We start from the raw sequence: 15,043 nt of genomic DNA, 5'->3' as shown, positions 1-15,043 counted from the left end.
TGACATTTATCTCAGTCTATTTCCTTCAGAATCACAAAATGGGTACAGTCATTTGCAGTGGCCATTCATAGTGGCACTTCCAGAAATGTCAATGTCCAGCAGAAGGAGAGAGTCTCTTCCGACAGTCCCTGCAGATTTCACCGCCCTTTTTAACAGGCCAGAACTGCCCTGCGAGGGGAATGGGACCAGCACGACAACCATGGACAGATCAGATTTACCCCAGGGCCATGGAGAGGGTCACTGTCTGTGAACAAAGGAAGCTGGGGAATGGATAGAGAGTAGCAACCAGTTTGGCTTTGCACATTTTACTATTCTCTGTGCTGGTTTGTCTTTGAGGGTTGGTAAGAAGCACCCTCTTGACTCTGAAATCAGCTGCACAACATTTTTCTTTGCATTGTTTGTCCAGGGGTAGTGCATAAAGTTTTTGCCTTTGTCAAATTGTTTCTGAGGAGGCAGAAGAACAGCCCTCTTTGTAGAATGTACATGTTTCAGTTTTACAGTTATTATGGAGATGGTGTCAGTGGTTTTTGCTTTCCTGGTCTGTTTGGAATTTTCCTCTGGTAAATCCAGATTTGTGGACCAAATGGTGTAGCTGTTCCTGACAGCTAGTTAATGAGTGTGCCATACTGCCTAAAGACCAGCTGTAACTCATTGGTCATGTCCAAAAGGAATTCCAGAGATGGGTAGTAAATAACTAACATGAGCTTCTGCCCACATTCTGGAAGCCGACTAAATGTCTACTGACTTTTAATGGGAGTTAACTGCAGTTCTGCTTGGTTAAGCTGAAGAAGAGCAGAACCTGGGGTTGTGCTTGGGGCCGTCTGCTGCCCAGTCATAACTATTCTCTTTGTTCCATGCCTCTCTTCCGGCTCCCTGTCAGTTCAGCAGGGGAGTATCCCACTCTAGGAACAAGTTGTCTATTGAAATGAGATGCTTGTCTCTCTGCAGATGCAGTGGTATTCAAGTCCTTGGCTCTAGATAATACACAGTTTGGTATGTCTGGGCTTATTGCCAGATGTGCAGGTATCTCTGATCTTGGGAAGAACTGTTGGTAGTAGCTTTAAATTTTTTTTTTTTTTTTTTTTAAATAAAGGAAGGATGTTTGTAAGGTGCTATCTTTGATTGTAGTTGCTCTTTCCAGAATATCGAAGTTACTTTGGAGTATTACAGGGGCAGCTTTTTGGCCTTGGGAAAAATTCTCCTCCAAATAACTCACTGGGCTTTGTAAGGGTTAGGAGGTGACATCTTGGTACCTGGTGAGTTCCATTCCCTTCACATACAGGGAAAGGAAGTTCAAGACAGTGGGGAAGAACAGGGCTTTGGGGCCAGAAAGACCTCCGAGATCAAGTATGAGACCAGGTATGCATAAGCTGTGTGACCTGGCAGCAATTTAAACTTCAATTTCCTTAATTGTATGAAGTGGATTCCTCAGTGGGTTGCTGGGGTGATTAAATATGATGAATGCCACTAAAGTACATAGCACAATTGCTGGCTGTAAGAACTTAATAAGCATGATTTAATAGCACTAGGGAGGGTGGCGGTGATGGCAGTAGTAGTCACAGTAGCAGCAGTGGTCATGTAATCCTTATTGTTTATGGTCTGCAGTGTTCAGTATCAAAAAATGTGGTACCATTGTGATAAATGATTACAGATCTCTCTGTATTATCAATGCAAAACCTACACTCTCTGATTTGCAAATTTGTCACTTAAGCCTTGCCGTTTCTGTGGCCTTTGGAATTCTAGTTTCAGCTGCACAGGAATATATATGGCAACCAGAAGAGGATTTTTTAATGTGCTTTGTTCACCTAATTTTTACAGGACAATGGCAATTTCCTTTGTATTGTGTGACGCAGAGTTCATAGGCATACATTTCACAAAGATGTTATCTAGACTGATTTCCTTCATTCAGCTCTAGCCTGGCTATTTAAAGTACGTGATTTGTGGATAGGGATATCCTCCCCCCACATTCTTGTAAGGCCAAAAAAAAAAAAAAAAAATGAATGGAACAAAAGATTTACAGAGAGAGCAAAGAACACATGCATTCACAATATTAACAAGGAACCATTACTTAATAGTAAAAGGAAAACAGCTTAATAATAGTGGCTTGCAAACTACATCTGACCCACAGATTCCATTTGTGAATGGGTCCAGCCAGTGAACATTAAAGCTATATGTATTAGACATGTATGAGAATTCCCTGTAGCTTTTTTTCATAATATTACTGTAACAGGACGCTGCAACAAGAATGCACTGCCTTAAGCACTTAACTGCTACCCTGCAAGACTTTACGGCTTAAAGTACTTCCCTTGTTCTCCTATCTTCAAAACACCCTGGGCTGCTGGGAAAGTGATCCAGACTTTAAAATGTACCATTGTCTGAGATTGCTTTTGAAAGGAACATATATTTTATAAAATGCAATTAATGACTACCAATTACATTTCAGGAAAAAAAAAACACAAAAACTTCTTTTTCTTCAAAAGCTACCACTCTCTAAAAATAACTCTCAACAAGTTACAAAATTAGAATTTCATGAAAAGCAAACTTAATTTTCCGTGTTCAAAGTTATGTGTTGCTTACAAACTACCTTTAGTATGCTTAAGCTGTTAAAGAGAAAAGAGATACACTTTTCTCCAAGATCATAACCGTAAGTATTCAAACTATGATGTCTGCATGTGTGTTATGCAGACAGAAAAAAAAAAGGAAAACCCAAATTCAAACAGACGTCCTTAGGCTATAACGAGCATGTATAACACACTGTAATTATGCAGATATTTCTGTCAAAGAGATGTCATTTACTCAACAAATTTTCAAATAGCTACTTTGTGCTTAGATGACTCATAGATTATCCTTGAGCAAATGTTAAGCAGCCATCTGATAGATCACATTCAACTATAAGTTCACTGTTTAACAAGTTATAATGGTGCTAATAATTGATAAAATTCCCCATATACATATAAGCTTAGAATTAAGCTATTTTTTCAACCTATTGTTTTCAAATGGAACACAAAGCTAATATGGAAGAGCTTGAATGTTGGAACAATCCAATTTTCTTGACGCTTTCTCAACAGACACAACAACTATAGTATCTTCAGGATGCAAAGCCACACAGGCTCTGTCAGTTCCCTTCTACTGGGAGGCAAGAAAGCCTCCCTTTGAGCTGTGGTGACAGGGTTACATAAGAGGGTTTGGTTGCTCTTCAGTTCAGAAGCCATCACTGCCAGCACCTGCAACTTGCTGCTCTGCACTTTCTGCTCTGACCACTGGTGAGAGAAGTCACTCCTTCCTTCTCTTGCTCTTAAGATCCCTCTAAGTCCTGCAGGGTAACACCTGCTTGGCTGCCACAGAGGTGTCTGGGTCTCCTGGTGCCTTTACGGATACTCACCACTCATGCAGGGTCTTCAGGGAGAAGATGAAGAAATCAACAGCCAGCAGCATGAAGAATGCCAGCCTCTAGGTTGAGTGATTTCATTCACAGTTCCTCAACCTATGTGCAAATCATTTTCAACTGAGGAACTTCTATTCATGTGAACAAATGTAAGCATCAGAACAAAAGTGCCTCAGTTCTGCTTGTCACAGACAGATGACATTTGTGGGTGTACCAACAGCCTTTATAGAGAAAATGGGGGCATGAGATTTGGTAGAAAACATAGAGGCCAAGGCTCTCAGGAAGACAAATTTTGCATTCTCTGGTTATAGCCACAACATATTAGATAGTAAAATCACAGGAATGTCGTTGCACAAGTGGGCTGGAGTATAAAAGGAACCATTCTATAGCATGAATTCCAGTATTCTCCTAATGAAAAGCAAAAAGACCGAAGCATAAAAGTATGCTAATGTTATTAGAGAATATGGTCATTGCTACACAACTGGAAAAAGTGAGCATGGGAAAATGTCATTGGATACAAGCAATACTGGTTTTATCCCCCCACCCCGCTGTATTTTATCAATGGTTACAAAGTGCCACTGTTGAAAATCTGTATAAATTTGCAATTACTCCAATTATATGGAATAATATCTCGCAATGTAGCCATTTAAATCTGAATTAAAGCACTTAGAATATATTTTCTTTAAGTGGCTCTTTTTAAAAAGATGTGAGAATTCCCTATTCTTTGAGGACTACTGTTCAGTGAATATACAAACACATGTAAACTTTTTCTGCTACTGCAAGCTGAGGCAGAAGAGGAGGTAGGATATGGTTGATATAGAAGTTTACAGAAGAGTTCTGTGGCTTTTTCTGAGAACTCATATCTGGGCATACTCTGTCCCAGTACAGTTCTATATTACTGACAAAATTGGTCTATGTTGGCATTGCTTTCTTCATTCTATTATGGTGTTTGTTCATGGCCCCATGGGTTCAAACAAATTAAGGACAGGTTAACTCTTCTTACAAATGGTAAGTAAACATTTAGTGATTAGGAAAAAATTGTCACTTTTGCTTACTGCTTATAGAGTGCATGCCAGTGTTTAAAAAAATAAAGACGTTTTTCATGGATAGCTCCCACTATCTTTCATATTTATTCTTTCAGTCAACAATAATTTCAGAACAACATACTTACCTATGCATAGCTACTAAGGAAGCAAGGTATAGTTTGGTAAATTTTTAAATAATCTTTTTATCCTTTAGCATTAATTACCTCATTCACTGAATGCATCATTCAGTATACAAAATGTTATTACAAAATGGATTTCATAAGAAATGCAATCTATTTTGCAGACTCTAGTGATTGTTTACACACGATAAATTAAAGGGGTGCTTTGCAACATCGCTTATGCTTAAAGGACAAAATATTAAGGAGGCTTGAAGAAAACTTACAGCTTAGTTTTGTGTCTGGTCAGGTATATGTAATCTTTGGTACCATAATAAAAACAAACTTTCATGGAGTTCTGCAAAGATCCTTTCTGTATATCAGCATGTATATGAAGACACCATGTTTACGAAGCATGGACATGTCCACAGGTTACTTTTGGAAGCTGGTAAAGAATGAAGCAAACATTTCAAACCTATGCTAGTCTACCTCTAAAGGCCCTACTTTACCTTCACATTATACTAGATAGGAGTGTAATCATGATAAAGAATTCAATTCATCCCCTAAATATCCTAGCTGAACTTCTCAAAGTGATAAGGAATGCTCCTCTGTCACAACCCAAGAATAAACTTATCATATGTGGGACAGAGGTGTGGGAAAGAAAAAACAAGTTGGTACGGTGTCCAAGATGCCAAAATCACTGATGTTTTGAATGGCAGTGGCAAGAAAAACCTCATTGGCTATAGTCATTGCAATAATTGTCTTTTAGAAAGTGAGGACATCCTTTTGAAAGATGGTTGCTTTAGATTTTGTCTTGAACACAAATTTTGTAGACAGTAGACTTGTCACAATGCCCAGAGAGTCCTGTTGCTGCACAGTTTCCGTCTAATTTCACGAGAAAGTGGCCAATGATTAAAAATTTTAAAAAGCACTCTCATATCTGTACTACTATTCAAGGAGGGACAGGGCATTACTGCATGGTGGTAAATACACTCCACACTATTTATCACCAAATAGCTCTGTCATGTCACTGTGACTGGTCCTATACCCAAATCAAGGTTTACAGAACTGAAACTATCCTTTTAACCATCCATTGAACTTGTTTATTCATTTATTTTTTTTTTCATTTATTCAATAAATATTCATTGAGTGCCTTCTATACACCAAGCACCAGAGTGGGTGCATAGTTCCTGGCATATGGCCAGCACTCAAGAAATGAGAAAGGAAGAAAGAATGAAAGAATATGATCTTTGCCACTTGACAAGTCTAGTGATGCTTATGTTAACAATCAAACATTATCAAGAGACACATAAAATTACATTTAGTGAATTCATAAATATAGTTTGAGACACACATATCATGCACATTGGCTGCATTTTCATATACCACCACATTAATAAAATTTGAAGTTAAAATTTGAAGGCAATAACTCAACTATCTGAAAAATTAATAACCTCTGAGATTTCAAGATTAGATGAGCATTTACAGTACCCAGTTTTGACTCCAGCTCTCATTTTCTCTTCCTTCTGGGAAGAAGAAGTGCAATGACAATTAATGTGAACCTCACATGAAATATAACTATCTTGCTTTATACTTCTTAGAATGAAAATGCAGATTTCTTGTGCTCGAAAACCTGGATCTTGAAGCCAAATATAAGCTATGGAACAATTAAAGAATGAAGGTTACCAGACTATCCAAGTTTACATAGTTTACTCTACTCAAATTTATTTTACTTTTTTTGAGAGACAGGGTCTTGCTCTATCGCCGAGGCTGGAGTGCAGAGGCATGATTGTAGAGCTCACTGTAGCCTCGAACTCCTACGCTCAAGTGATCCTCTTGTCTCAGCCTCCCGTCAAGTTTAAACTATTCAAACAAACCTTCATTTCTTGGGTTTGGTAAATATTTCGGTCTTCCATTGACTGTGTCGTTCTGGCGCCCATCCACTAATAGATCCATGCACTTAGACATTTTAGAGGAAAAAATGATATAGATGCCTAATTAGCAATTTGTATGCTAAAAATACCGTGTACATTTGGACACATCTGGATATATTGATACACACACACACAAACACACATCTATAAACTTAGTTAGCTCCTGGGTTCCATTCTTGTTGCCCTTGATAAGTAGAGCAGTTATAAGTATATAAAGGATATTTATGGGAGTGAAAATCTCTTAAGTCTTTCAACATTTGATTGCTTTACATAGTTGTGAGATGATGGTTTCGGGAGGGGGTAAAGAAGGAGGTTCCAAAATGTGAACGGTATTTAAATCTCTTAAATTTTTTTCTTCAAAGGAAGAGAAAAAGAATGAAATTATGTTTTCCTTCTTCAACAAGATGGCTTGCAGAAGGGCTGTGGGCAGAAAAATAACTTAAAAGAATATAAAGACCCAGTGACTTGAGTCTCTTTCATGAAATATGTGGGTTAAAAAAAATCCAATAACCATAAAACAACCTTTTCTTTGATGCTGAACAAAAAACAAGCTTGAAATTTAGTGCTGCTGAGCAAATGAATGAAAAATACAGATGTCTTTTACCTTCAGCTCAACTCAGATTTGCCATCTGAACAGCTCCATGCTTAATTTAACTCTTTGTATGACTGATCGTATCAAAGCATTTAGTTAACAGCAATGGTTTAAATTGAAACTTAAAAATATACATTTTTTCTTTCCTTTTATTTCTGTCTTAGTGAATTAGAAAGTTCAGCTGCACCATATCCCTTTTCTTGTCCTCCCTGAATTACAAAACTTTAACACATAAAAGCAAAATATGTATGTCTTTTCCTGGTATTGTAATCTAGTCTGATTTTTAAAATGTAAGATATTGATTGTTTTATTGAAAATGTAGGACCTTGATGCTATTTTAATTTTCCAAAGTAAGCTCATAATACCAATTTCCCCAAAGGTCAAAAACAATATATTAAGGAAATACCACCTGCTACTTAGAGCTTGCACAGGAAATTTGCATTTCCACTTTGTACTGCATTATTTGGGGGTAGGAAATGACAGCCTGCTTCATTATCCCAAGGCTCAGAATCCCAATAGCTGCAAAGCAGCAGACAAAAGGAAAAAGAGGCCAGTGTCCATTTTCCCACCAAATATCATGGAAATTACAAATTCAGTAGGAGAAGCCAAAAAACATGTGTTGAAAGATGCCAAGCTCACCCTAAACTCTCTCTTCTGTCCCCATGAAAGCCAGGCTTGCCTGCCAGCCCACTTGAGTTGGGCTAGTTTCACAGAGGGCCAGGTACAGGCCCTGGGCACATTTTTCAATCTTTTGTAAATAGTCCCTGAAGGATGAAGGTGGTGGTCATGGCCCTACCCTTTAACCTGCCTCAAAGAGTGAGGGAGAGCTCATGGAGCTTGCCTGTCCAAAGTTCAACAGACCCTTTCTGAAGTTTTATTTACACACCAAACAAGGTTGAAGATAGATTACTTCCTACTGTCCAGCTCACAGGAAAGAAGCATTCTGTTCAGATATAATATATACATTAAGAAACAAAGGAGTTGCTGAAAGCTTCTCCTCTTGTAAGCATTCAACTATACTGGGGCTTACAATATATTCTACTCTGAAATAGGCAGCTTTTCTTGAGTGTATCATCTCTGTCCTCTTTCTTCTCATTGTCTTCCATCTTTCACGGTTTTCCCCCTCTACAGTTCTTACTGCTGTATATAAAAACCTCCATTCCTCGCCACATATCCCATACTTAATATGTGTGACGGTTAAAGCCACCTGTGTCTTGACACATTACAAAAATGCATTCAACTCATCAGTGATTTTATCCAGGTAAGGGCAAACAGTCAGTTTATCCAATTGTTTTTCCCCAGTGAGTCAACTGAACATCCTCTTTAAAATGAGATATTTTCAGTTGAATTTAGTTTAAAATTGAGTAGAAATGGGTATTCACCAAAGTGCTTGGTGTAAGGTGCTTCATGTGCTTGAAGAATTGGTGTAAGGTTTTGCTACCTACTTGTGTAAATTAGCTCCTTAAATATACATCTCTGTATAGATGAGATCACCTCTCAAGAGCCCTTCTAGCTTAAGAATTCTGGGATTCGGGATTTAAGGATAGGTCTTCTGCAATCTGAACACTCCCTTATTAAATTTGCAGATTTCTAAAAAATATATATAATATATATTACATATATACATATGTATGTATATAAATATCTAATACATATATACATAGGTCTCTAGAAATATCAAGTCGATAAATTTTTTTTCAATATTTTAAAACAAGAGCAAGTGTTTAAAATAAGGATTATCTTCAAAGAGGAAAGGTATTTAAATTTTATAGTCATAACACACCATGAACAAACAAAACAAAACTCTGCTTTAAAAATCAAGTATGGGAAGGCTGCAACACTGAACTATAGAGCATGGAAAACACGAGAGTCTTGTTACTCAGGGAGATGGTTTGACAGACTTTGGCCAGAGAACAGTCCTCAGTATTTATGTAGGAAGGAGTTTTGAGAACAGAGAAATGTAGAACTTGTGTGCACAGTATCCAAACACCTATACAAAAACTTGGCCAGGGCCAGGCGCGGTGGCTCACGCCTGTAATCCCAGCACTTTGGGAGACCGAGACGGGTGAATCACAAGGTCAGGAGATCGAGACCATCCTGGCTAACACAGTGAAACACCGTCTCTACTAAAAAACACAAAAAATTAGCCAGGCGTGGTGGTGGGCGCCTGTAGTCCCAGCTACTCAGGAGGCTGAGGCAGGAGAATGGCGTGAACCCGGGAGACAGAGCTTGCGTGAGCCGAGATCGCGCCACTGCACTCCAGCCTGGGTGACAGAGCGAGACTCCGTCTCAAAACACAAAAACAAAAACAAAAACTTGGCCACTTCTCTGAATATTTTAATTGCGATTCTAAAAGTTTGCTGTGCATAGACCAATTCTTAAAATGGTAAGAAGATTAGAAAAATGGAAATCCCAAAGTAAGATACATACATACATACATGCATATATACAGTATACTATATATAAATATATATGCATTCTTTGTCTTTGTATCCTTTATATATGTGTAATCTTTATACAGATATAAATACAGCCATGCACCACATAATGACGTTTCACTCAATGATGAACTGCATATAGTCCCAGAAGATCATAATGGAGTTAATTCCTATTGCCTACTGACATTCTGATGATCCACACCCTATGTGTGCCTAGGCACGGTGTGTGCTATATCTTCGTTGTTGACCAAAAAGTTTGAAAATTTAAAAAAAATTAAAATTTTCAAAATAGAAAAAAGCTTATAAGGATATAAATACAAGTATTTTTGTACAGCTACATAATGTGTTTGTGTTTTAAGTGAAGTTTTATTACAAAGAGTCAAAAAGTTAAAAAAAATTTAAAGTTTATAAAGTAAAAAAGTTACAGTAAGCTAAGGTTAATTTATTATTGAAGAAAGAAATATATATTTTTATAAATTTAGTGTAGCTCAAGTGTACGGTGTTTATAAAGTCTATATAGTGTACAGTAATGTTCTAGGCTGCTATATTCACTCACCACTGACTCACTGACTCACCCAGAGCAACCACAACTTCCAGTCCGGCAACTTCCATCCATGGTAAATGCCCTATACAGGTGTACCATTTTAAAATATTTTATGCTGTATACTATACCTTTTCTATGTTTAGATATGTTTCGATACACAAATACTTACTATTGTGTTACAATTGCGTACAGTTTCAGTACAGTAACATGCTGTACAGGTTTGTACCGAGGAGCAATGGGATACGCTGTTTAGCCTAGACGTGCAGTAGGCTGTACTATCTAGGTTTGTGTAAGTACTCTCTTTGATGTTAACACAACAATGAAATTGCCTAAAGATGCATTTCTCAGAATGTACCCCTATCGTTAAGCAATGTTTGACTGAATATGTATCTTTATAAAATATATAACATATACATACACATATACACATACATTCATATATATACACACACACATTTTTGGTGACAGAAATACATATGCATATACATACATACATATTTTATATATACATACACATATATAATACATACACACACACACAGATAGAGAGAGAGAGAAAGAGAGAGAGAAAGAGACAGACCAATAAGCCTTTATTTTCCATGAGGACAGATATTTGTATTATCTGAGGACAAGAGAAGTTTGTATTAATCCAGTAAAGACGTTTGGATAGCTGAAAATACAATTAGCTGTAAGTCAAGGTTCTGGCTTCTAACCCATTTCCTGCTTCTAATAATTAGCTACAAGATCTTGGGCAAGTCTCTGGAACTCGTTAGGTTTCCATTTCTCCATCTCAAATGGGAGATCACTGTCACAATTTGCGATTTTATAAAACGTAAAGAACAGTTTGTCCCTATCTTCCTCAAAACTGAACTAATTACCAATTTTCTATCACACAGCCACTTAAAAGTGAAGAACTGTCTTTTCCAGTGTGGTTTTTATATTTGGCAGCAAAACCAAACATCTAGCAGAGGCAGAATATGGAATCAAAAGGCACATGTAGCCTTTGTTAAAGCAGCAATTCATCTCTTCGGAAAGTCGTGATCCCTTCCTGGAGCCTGGTGTGGCCGTGGATGGTAGCTCACAGGATTAAGTTTCAGAAAATAAGCTTGGTTTTTCTACTATGAAGGGAATAAATTCAGTTCCTACAAGTGTAGCAATTAATGGGCACCCATGGCCATCCCACTCTGAGGGGAAAGGGGCCATTTTGTAGAAAAACAATCCAGGACTGGAACTCAGTTTGAAAATGGTGTTAAGTTGGGCTTTTAAAATGAGTGATAAAACTCCCATGTGTTGAAAGAAGGCCATGAAACACTGCAACTCCTCCTCGCTTTGCAAAAAAGTAACATCCACGCCATTCACCTAGGAGTCTGCAATGATATATCCTCCTCCCATTACACTTAAGCCGCAAAAAGACCCCTGATTACTGCATGGTAACAGTGATCAACATGGTCACGCAGAAAAACACTTTTCCTTTCCTTTCCTGGAATGAACAGGGTGCTGCTTCTGGAATTAGAGGCGGCATTTCTGTCACCCAAACCTCTCTCAGAGCCGCGTGTGTTGTGAGACAGCTGAATGTCTCACTGAATGTTTCCTGTGACAATGAGGGTGTTTCAGAGCTTCCCGCTGCTGCCACAACCTTTCCTTTGTGATCTTCATGGTTAATGAGACTGTAAACCAGTATCCAAATCAGCATCTGCTGATTGAAAGCAGGTTTAAAGGGCAAAATAAAATGGTAGTGGTTTAATGATTAAACAACTTTTTACTGCTAAACATTTAAGTTGTTTTAATGTCTAAATCAACATACTTGCAGGATGCAAACTGCAATTAGGTGGAAGCAGAGCTTCACACTGTTGGAGTTAGAGAAAAAATTGCTACTATCACTTTAAATGTCAAACTTGTGAACTGGCCTTGAAAGCCTCTGCTCTGCCTCCGTCTCCCCACCTCCTAAGGCATTAATTCTATAGAGACAAGTTAGACACTTAATTTGTAAAACTACTGAGAAGTAAATTTCTTGTTCCAAGGTAAGTGGAGTAATTGCCAAATGCAGATAAATCTTCCTCCTGAGTAGGAAGCGAAGCCCCACACTGTTTTGAAAACAATTCCTAGACTTTGTCCCTGTTGAAGCTGATTGAATGCTCAACCACAAGACTCCAGTGTTGTTAGATCTCACTTACTCCTTTTAGGGGCGGAGTTAACACTTTTCAAAAATCAGAGCTTCCCTAATAAATACAGTGATTTAGTGAAGATTTTGATTGTCTGGGGTTGGCATTCCTGAGGACAGAATAATTTATTTTGCTCTAAGCAGGTGTGTAATGAGAACAGAGGCTATGTTGATAAGAGATCCCTGGAAGCTGGTAATATATTATCTTCTGTAATTTCTTCCAAAAATAGACTTAATGGAAAAAGGATGCATAATATACCCCTTCTCAAAGGAAGTGTTCCCCAATACAACAGAAGCAGTCATTCTAAAAACAGCTTTATGGCTCTGCAGTCAATAGCTCTATTTTCTCCCCTTTCACAACTTCCTTCCTTCTGCTATGTAAGAACTTATGTGAGGGCACACACACATTCACATGTCAGTGCACACAACTGAAAATGCCCCAAGATCCGGATTCTCATTCAAACATCTGCAAGATCATCGAAAACTTAATGATTGCCTGACATGACTTCACCTGAGTAATTGATAATGCTTTTCACTTTATTTCATTTTTTACTCCAACTCTGGTCATGTACAACCATGAATTAACCTTGCATTTAATTCAGTTCCGGGAGCAATTTCCGAATGCCTACTATGTTTGAAGTTTAGACACAAAGATATACAGGAAACGATGTCCACAAAATATAGGCTGCAAGCAGAACACTTCCCCAAAGATAAAGATGGCACCAACAGCAGAACTGGAACTCTGGTGTCCAAACTGCTCCTAATTAAACGCCCAGGTTGCAAGTCAGGTTAATTGGTCAGGCTAAGGTCTTCGAAATATAAATGAATGTTCTATGCCTAAGATGTTTTCCTTAGCTACTTCACACACTAGAAGAATAGGTCCTCCTGCTCAGGACCACCGAAATGCTTATTAGAAATTGTTCAAAGTCAATTTTTTTCAAATTTGGGACATGTTTTACCTTGAGCGAACAAAAGATATAAAGAGTAGTTAGACTCACACCTGGTGGCAAAAGCTTATAATCTAAAATGTAGCATATTTACTTTAGAAATTGTAGAAAAGATACTTTTGAGCTACTCAAAATTAATAGAGTTTTTTTATTTGTAAAAATATTTTAACAATTCAGATTGGAATTTCACATTTGAGGAATACCAGGGTTTAATAAAAGACAGTAGATGGAAACTTTTAAGGAAGGTCTGTTTGGAAGCTTCTGGGCATTTTCAAGGGCTGGAAATTAATGGCATTCTTTCTTTATTCTGTTAAATTTTACCTCAGAACATATGGTTTCTCTCTTCTCTGATAGCTTTATTGCCAGCTCCACTCTAGAAATATGATAGAATGGCAGAAGAGGGATGGAAGAATATAGCGAGACCTGTTCTGAAAGGCTGGGAGAGAGTTGGAAGGCCTCAGGAAGTTGCCAAAGACTTTACAATTAAATTTTTTTTCTTTTTTTTTGTAGACGGAGTCTTGCTCTGTCGCCAGGCTGGAGTGCAGTGGCAGGATCTCAGCTCACTGCAACCTCCGCCTTCTGCGTTCAAGTGATTCTCCTGCCTCAGCCTCCTGAGTAGCTGGGACTACAGGCATGTGCCACAACGCCCAGCTAATTTTTGTATTTTTAGTAGAGACGGGTTTCAACATGTTGGCCAGGATGGTCTCGATCTCTTGACCTCAAGCTATCTGCCCGCCTCAGTCTCCCAAAGTGTTGGGATTACAGGTGTTAGCCACCGCGCCTGGTCAACTTCATAATTACTGATATTTAGAGTGACTTCAGGGGTGTGTGTGTGTGTGTGTGTGTGTGTGTGTGTGTGTGTGTATGTGCATAGGGGGGTTTTGTGGTAAGCTGAGGCAACACAGAGGCAGAGGACAGTTGGGGATTTGTTACCCCATAGCATTTACAAAATTTGAGTCCCTCATCCATATTCATTTTACAGCCCAGAAATTTATAACATATTTGAGAAGTTGGGACTATCTTCAGATACAGCAAAAAGAACAATGGGATTAGAAGCAAGTCAGATGAAGAAATATTAAAATAATTTTATATTCTAATTTACGTTGGTTCATTTTAACTGGGCTTCAATAACATGAAGAAGAGTGGGAAGTGGGTAAAGCTTCCACTGCCCTGAATAAGCCAAGACAAGATGGACCTTCCCTACCCTAAGAGGAATTTAAGTTACTATTAAACAGTATCCTTCCTAAGGTGGGCTGGGGGTGGGGTCAGAGAATGACTTTCCTGTTTTTTTGTTTGTTTGTTTGAGATGGAGTTTTGTTCTTATTGCCCAGGCTGGAGTGCAATGGCACAATCTTGGCTCACTGCAACCTCCGCCCCCCAGGTTCAAGCGATTCTCCTGCCTCAGCCTCCTGAGTAGCAGGGATTACAGGCAGGTGCCACCACACCAGGCTAATTTTGTATTTTTTAGTGGAGATGGGGTTTCTCCATGTCAGTCAGGCTGGTCTCGAACTCCTGACCTCAGGTGATCCACTTGCCTCTGCCTCCCAAAGTGCTGGGATTACAGGCGTGAGCCACCGCACCCAGTGAGGATGACTTTCTTAAGGGTGATAAAGTCTGGCATCTCCCATCAGAGCTCTAGAGCTCCCATTTGAAGCCAGAACATAGCCCTTATGTTGCTGTCCTATCATACTCTTCTAGGTTCCCACAGGGTACAGGAGCCTACAGGAGTTTCAGTTATTCACTAAGTTTTTTGATCTTCAGCCTCAGAATATATTTTGTTGGACTGGTCCAGTGCTGTAGCTGGCAAGGGGAGCCCACTACTGTATCACTTATTCCCTGAAAGCCCAGGAACTGACAGTGGTCTGAATGTAACACAGGGAAGCCCCTAGTGGGTGTTGAGT

At 38.6% G+C, this 15,043-nt stretch overlaps 1 protein-coding gene across 4 annotated transcripts in view; it reads right to left on the bottom strand.

The window, feature by feature from the left end:
• HMGA2 (high mobility group AT-hook 2) overlaps positions 1–15,043 on the bottom strand; it is a 139,631-nt gene that overhangs the window by 28,098 nt on the left and 96,490 nt on the right. Inside the window, exon 4 of one of the 4 annotated variants that reach the window (XM_065524536.1) lies at positions 5,477–6,485. The exons of 2 other annotated variants lie outside the window; for them this stretch is intronic. In XM_065524536.1, coding sequence (XP_065380608.1) covers positions 6,390–6,485 — 96 coding nt within the window. In that variant the 3' untranslated portion in view covers positions 5,477–6,389. Of the gene's footprint in view, positions 1–5,476; positions 6,486–15,043 lie in introns of those variants that run through there. One more of the 4 variants, XM_065524535.1, reaches the window with a different exon arrangement.

The sequence above is a fragment of the Macaca fascicularis genome, chromosome 11, assembly GCF_037993035.2.
Source record: "Macaca fascicularis isolate 582-1 chromosome 11, T2T-MFA8v1.1".
Lineage (NCBI taxonomy): Eukaryota > Metazoa > Chordata > Mammalia > Primates > Cercopithecidae > Macaca > Macaca fascicularis.
This window is presented reverse-complemented; position numbering and strand designations above follow the sequence as displayed.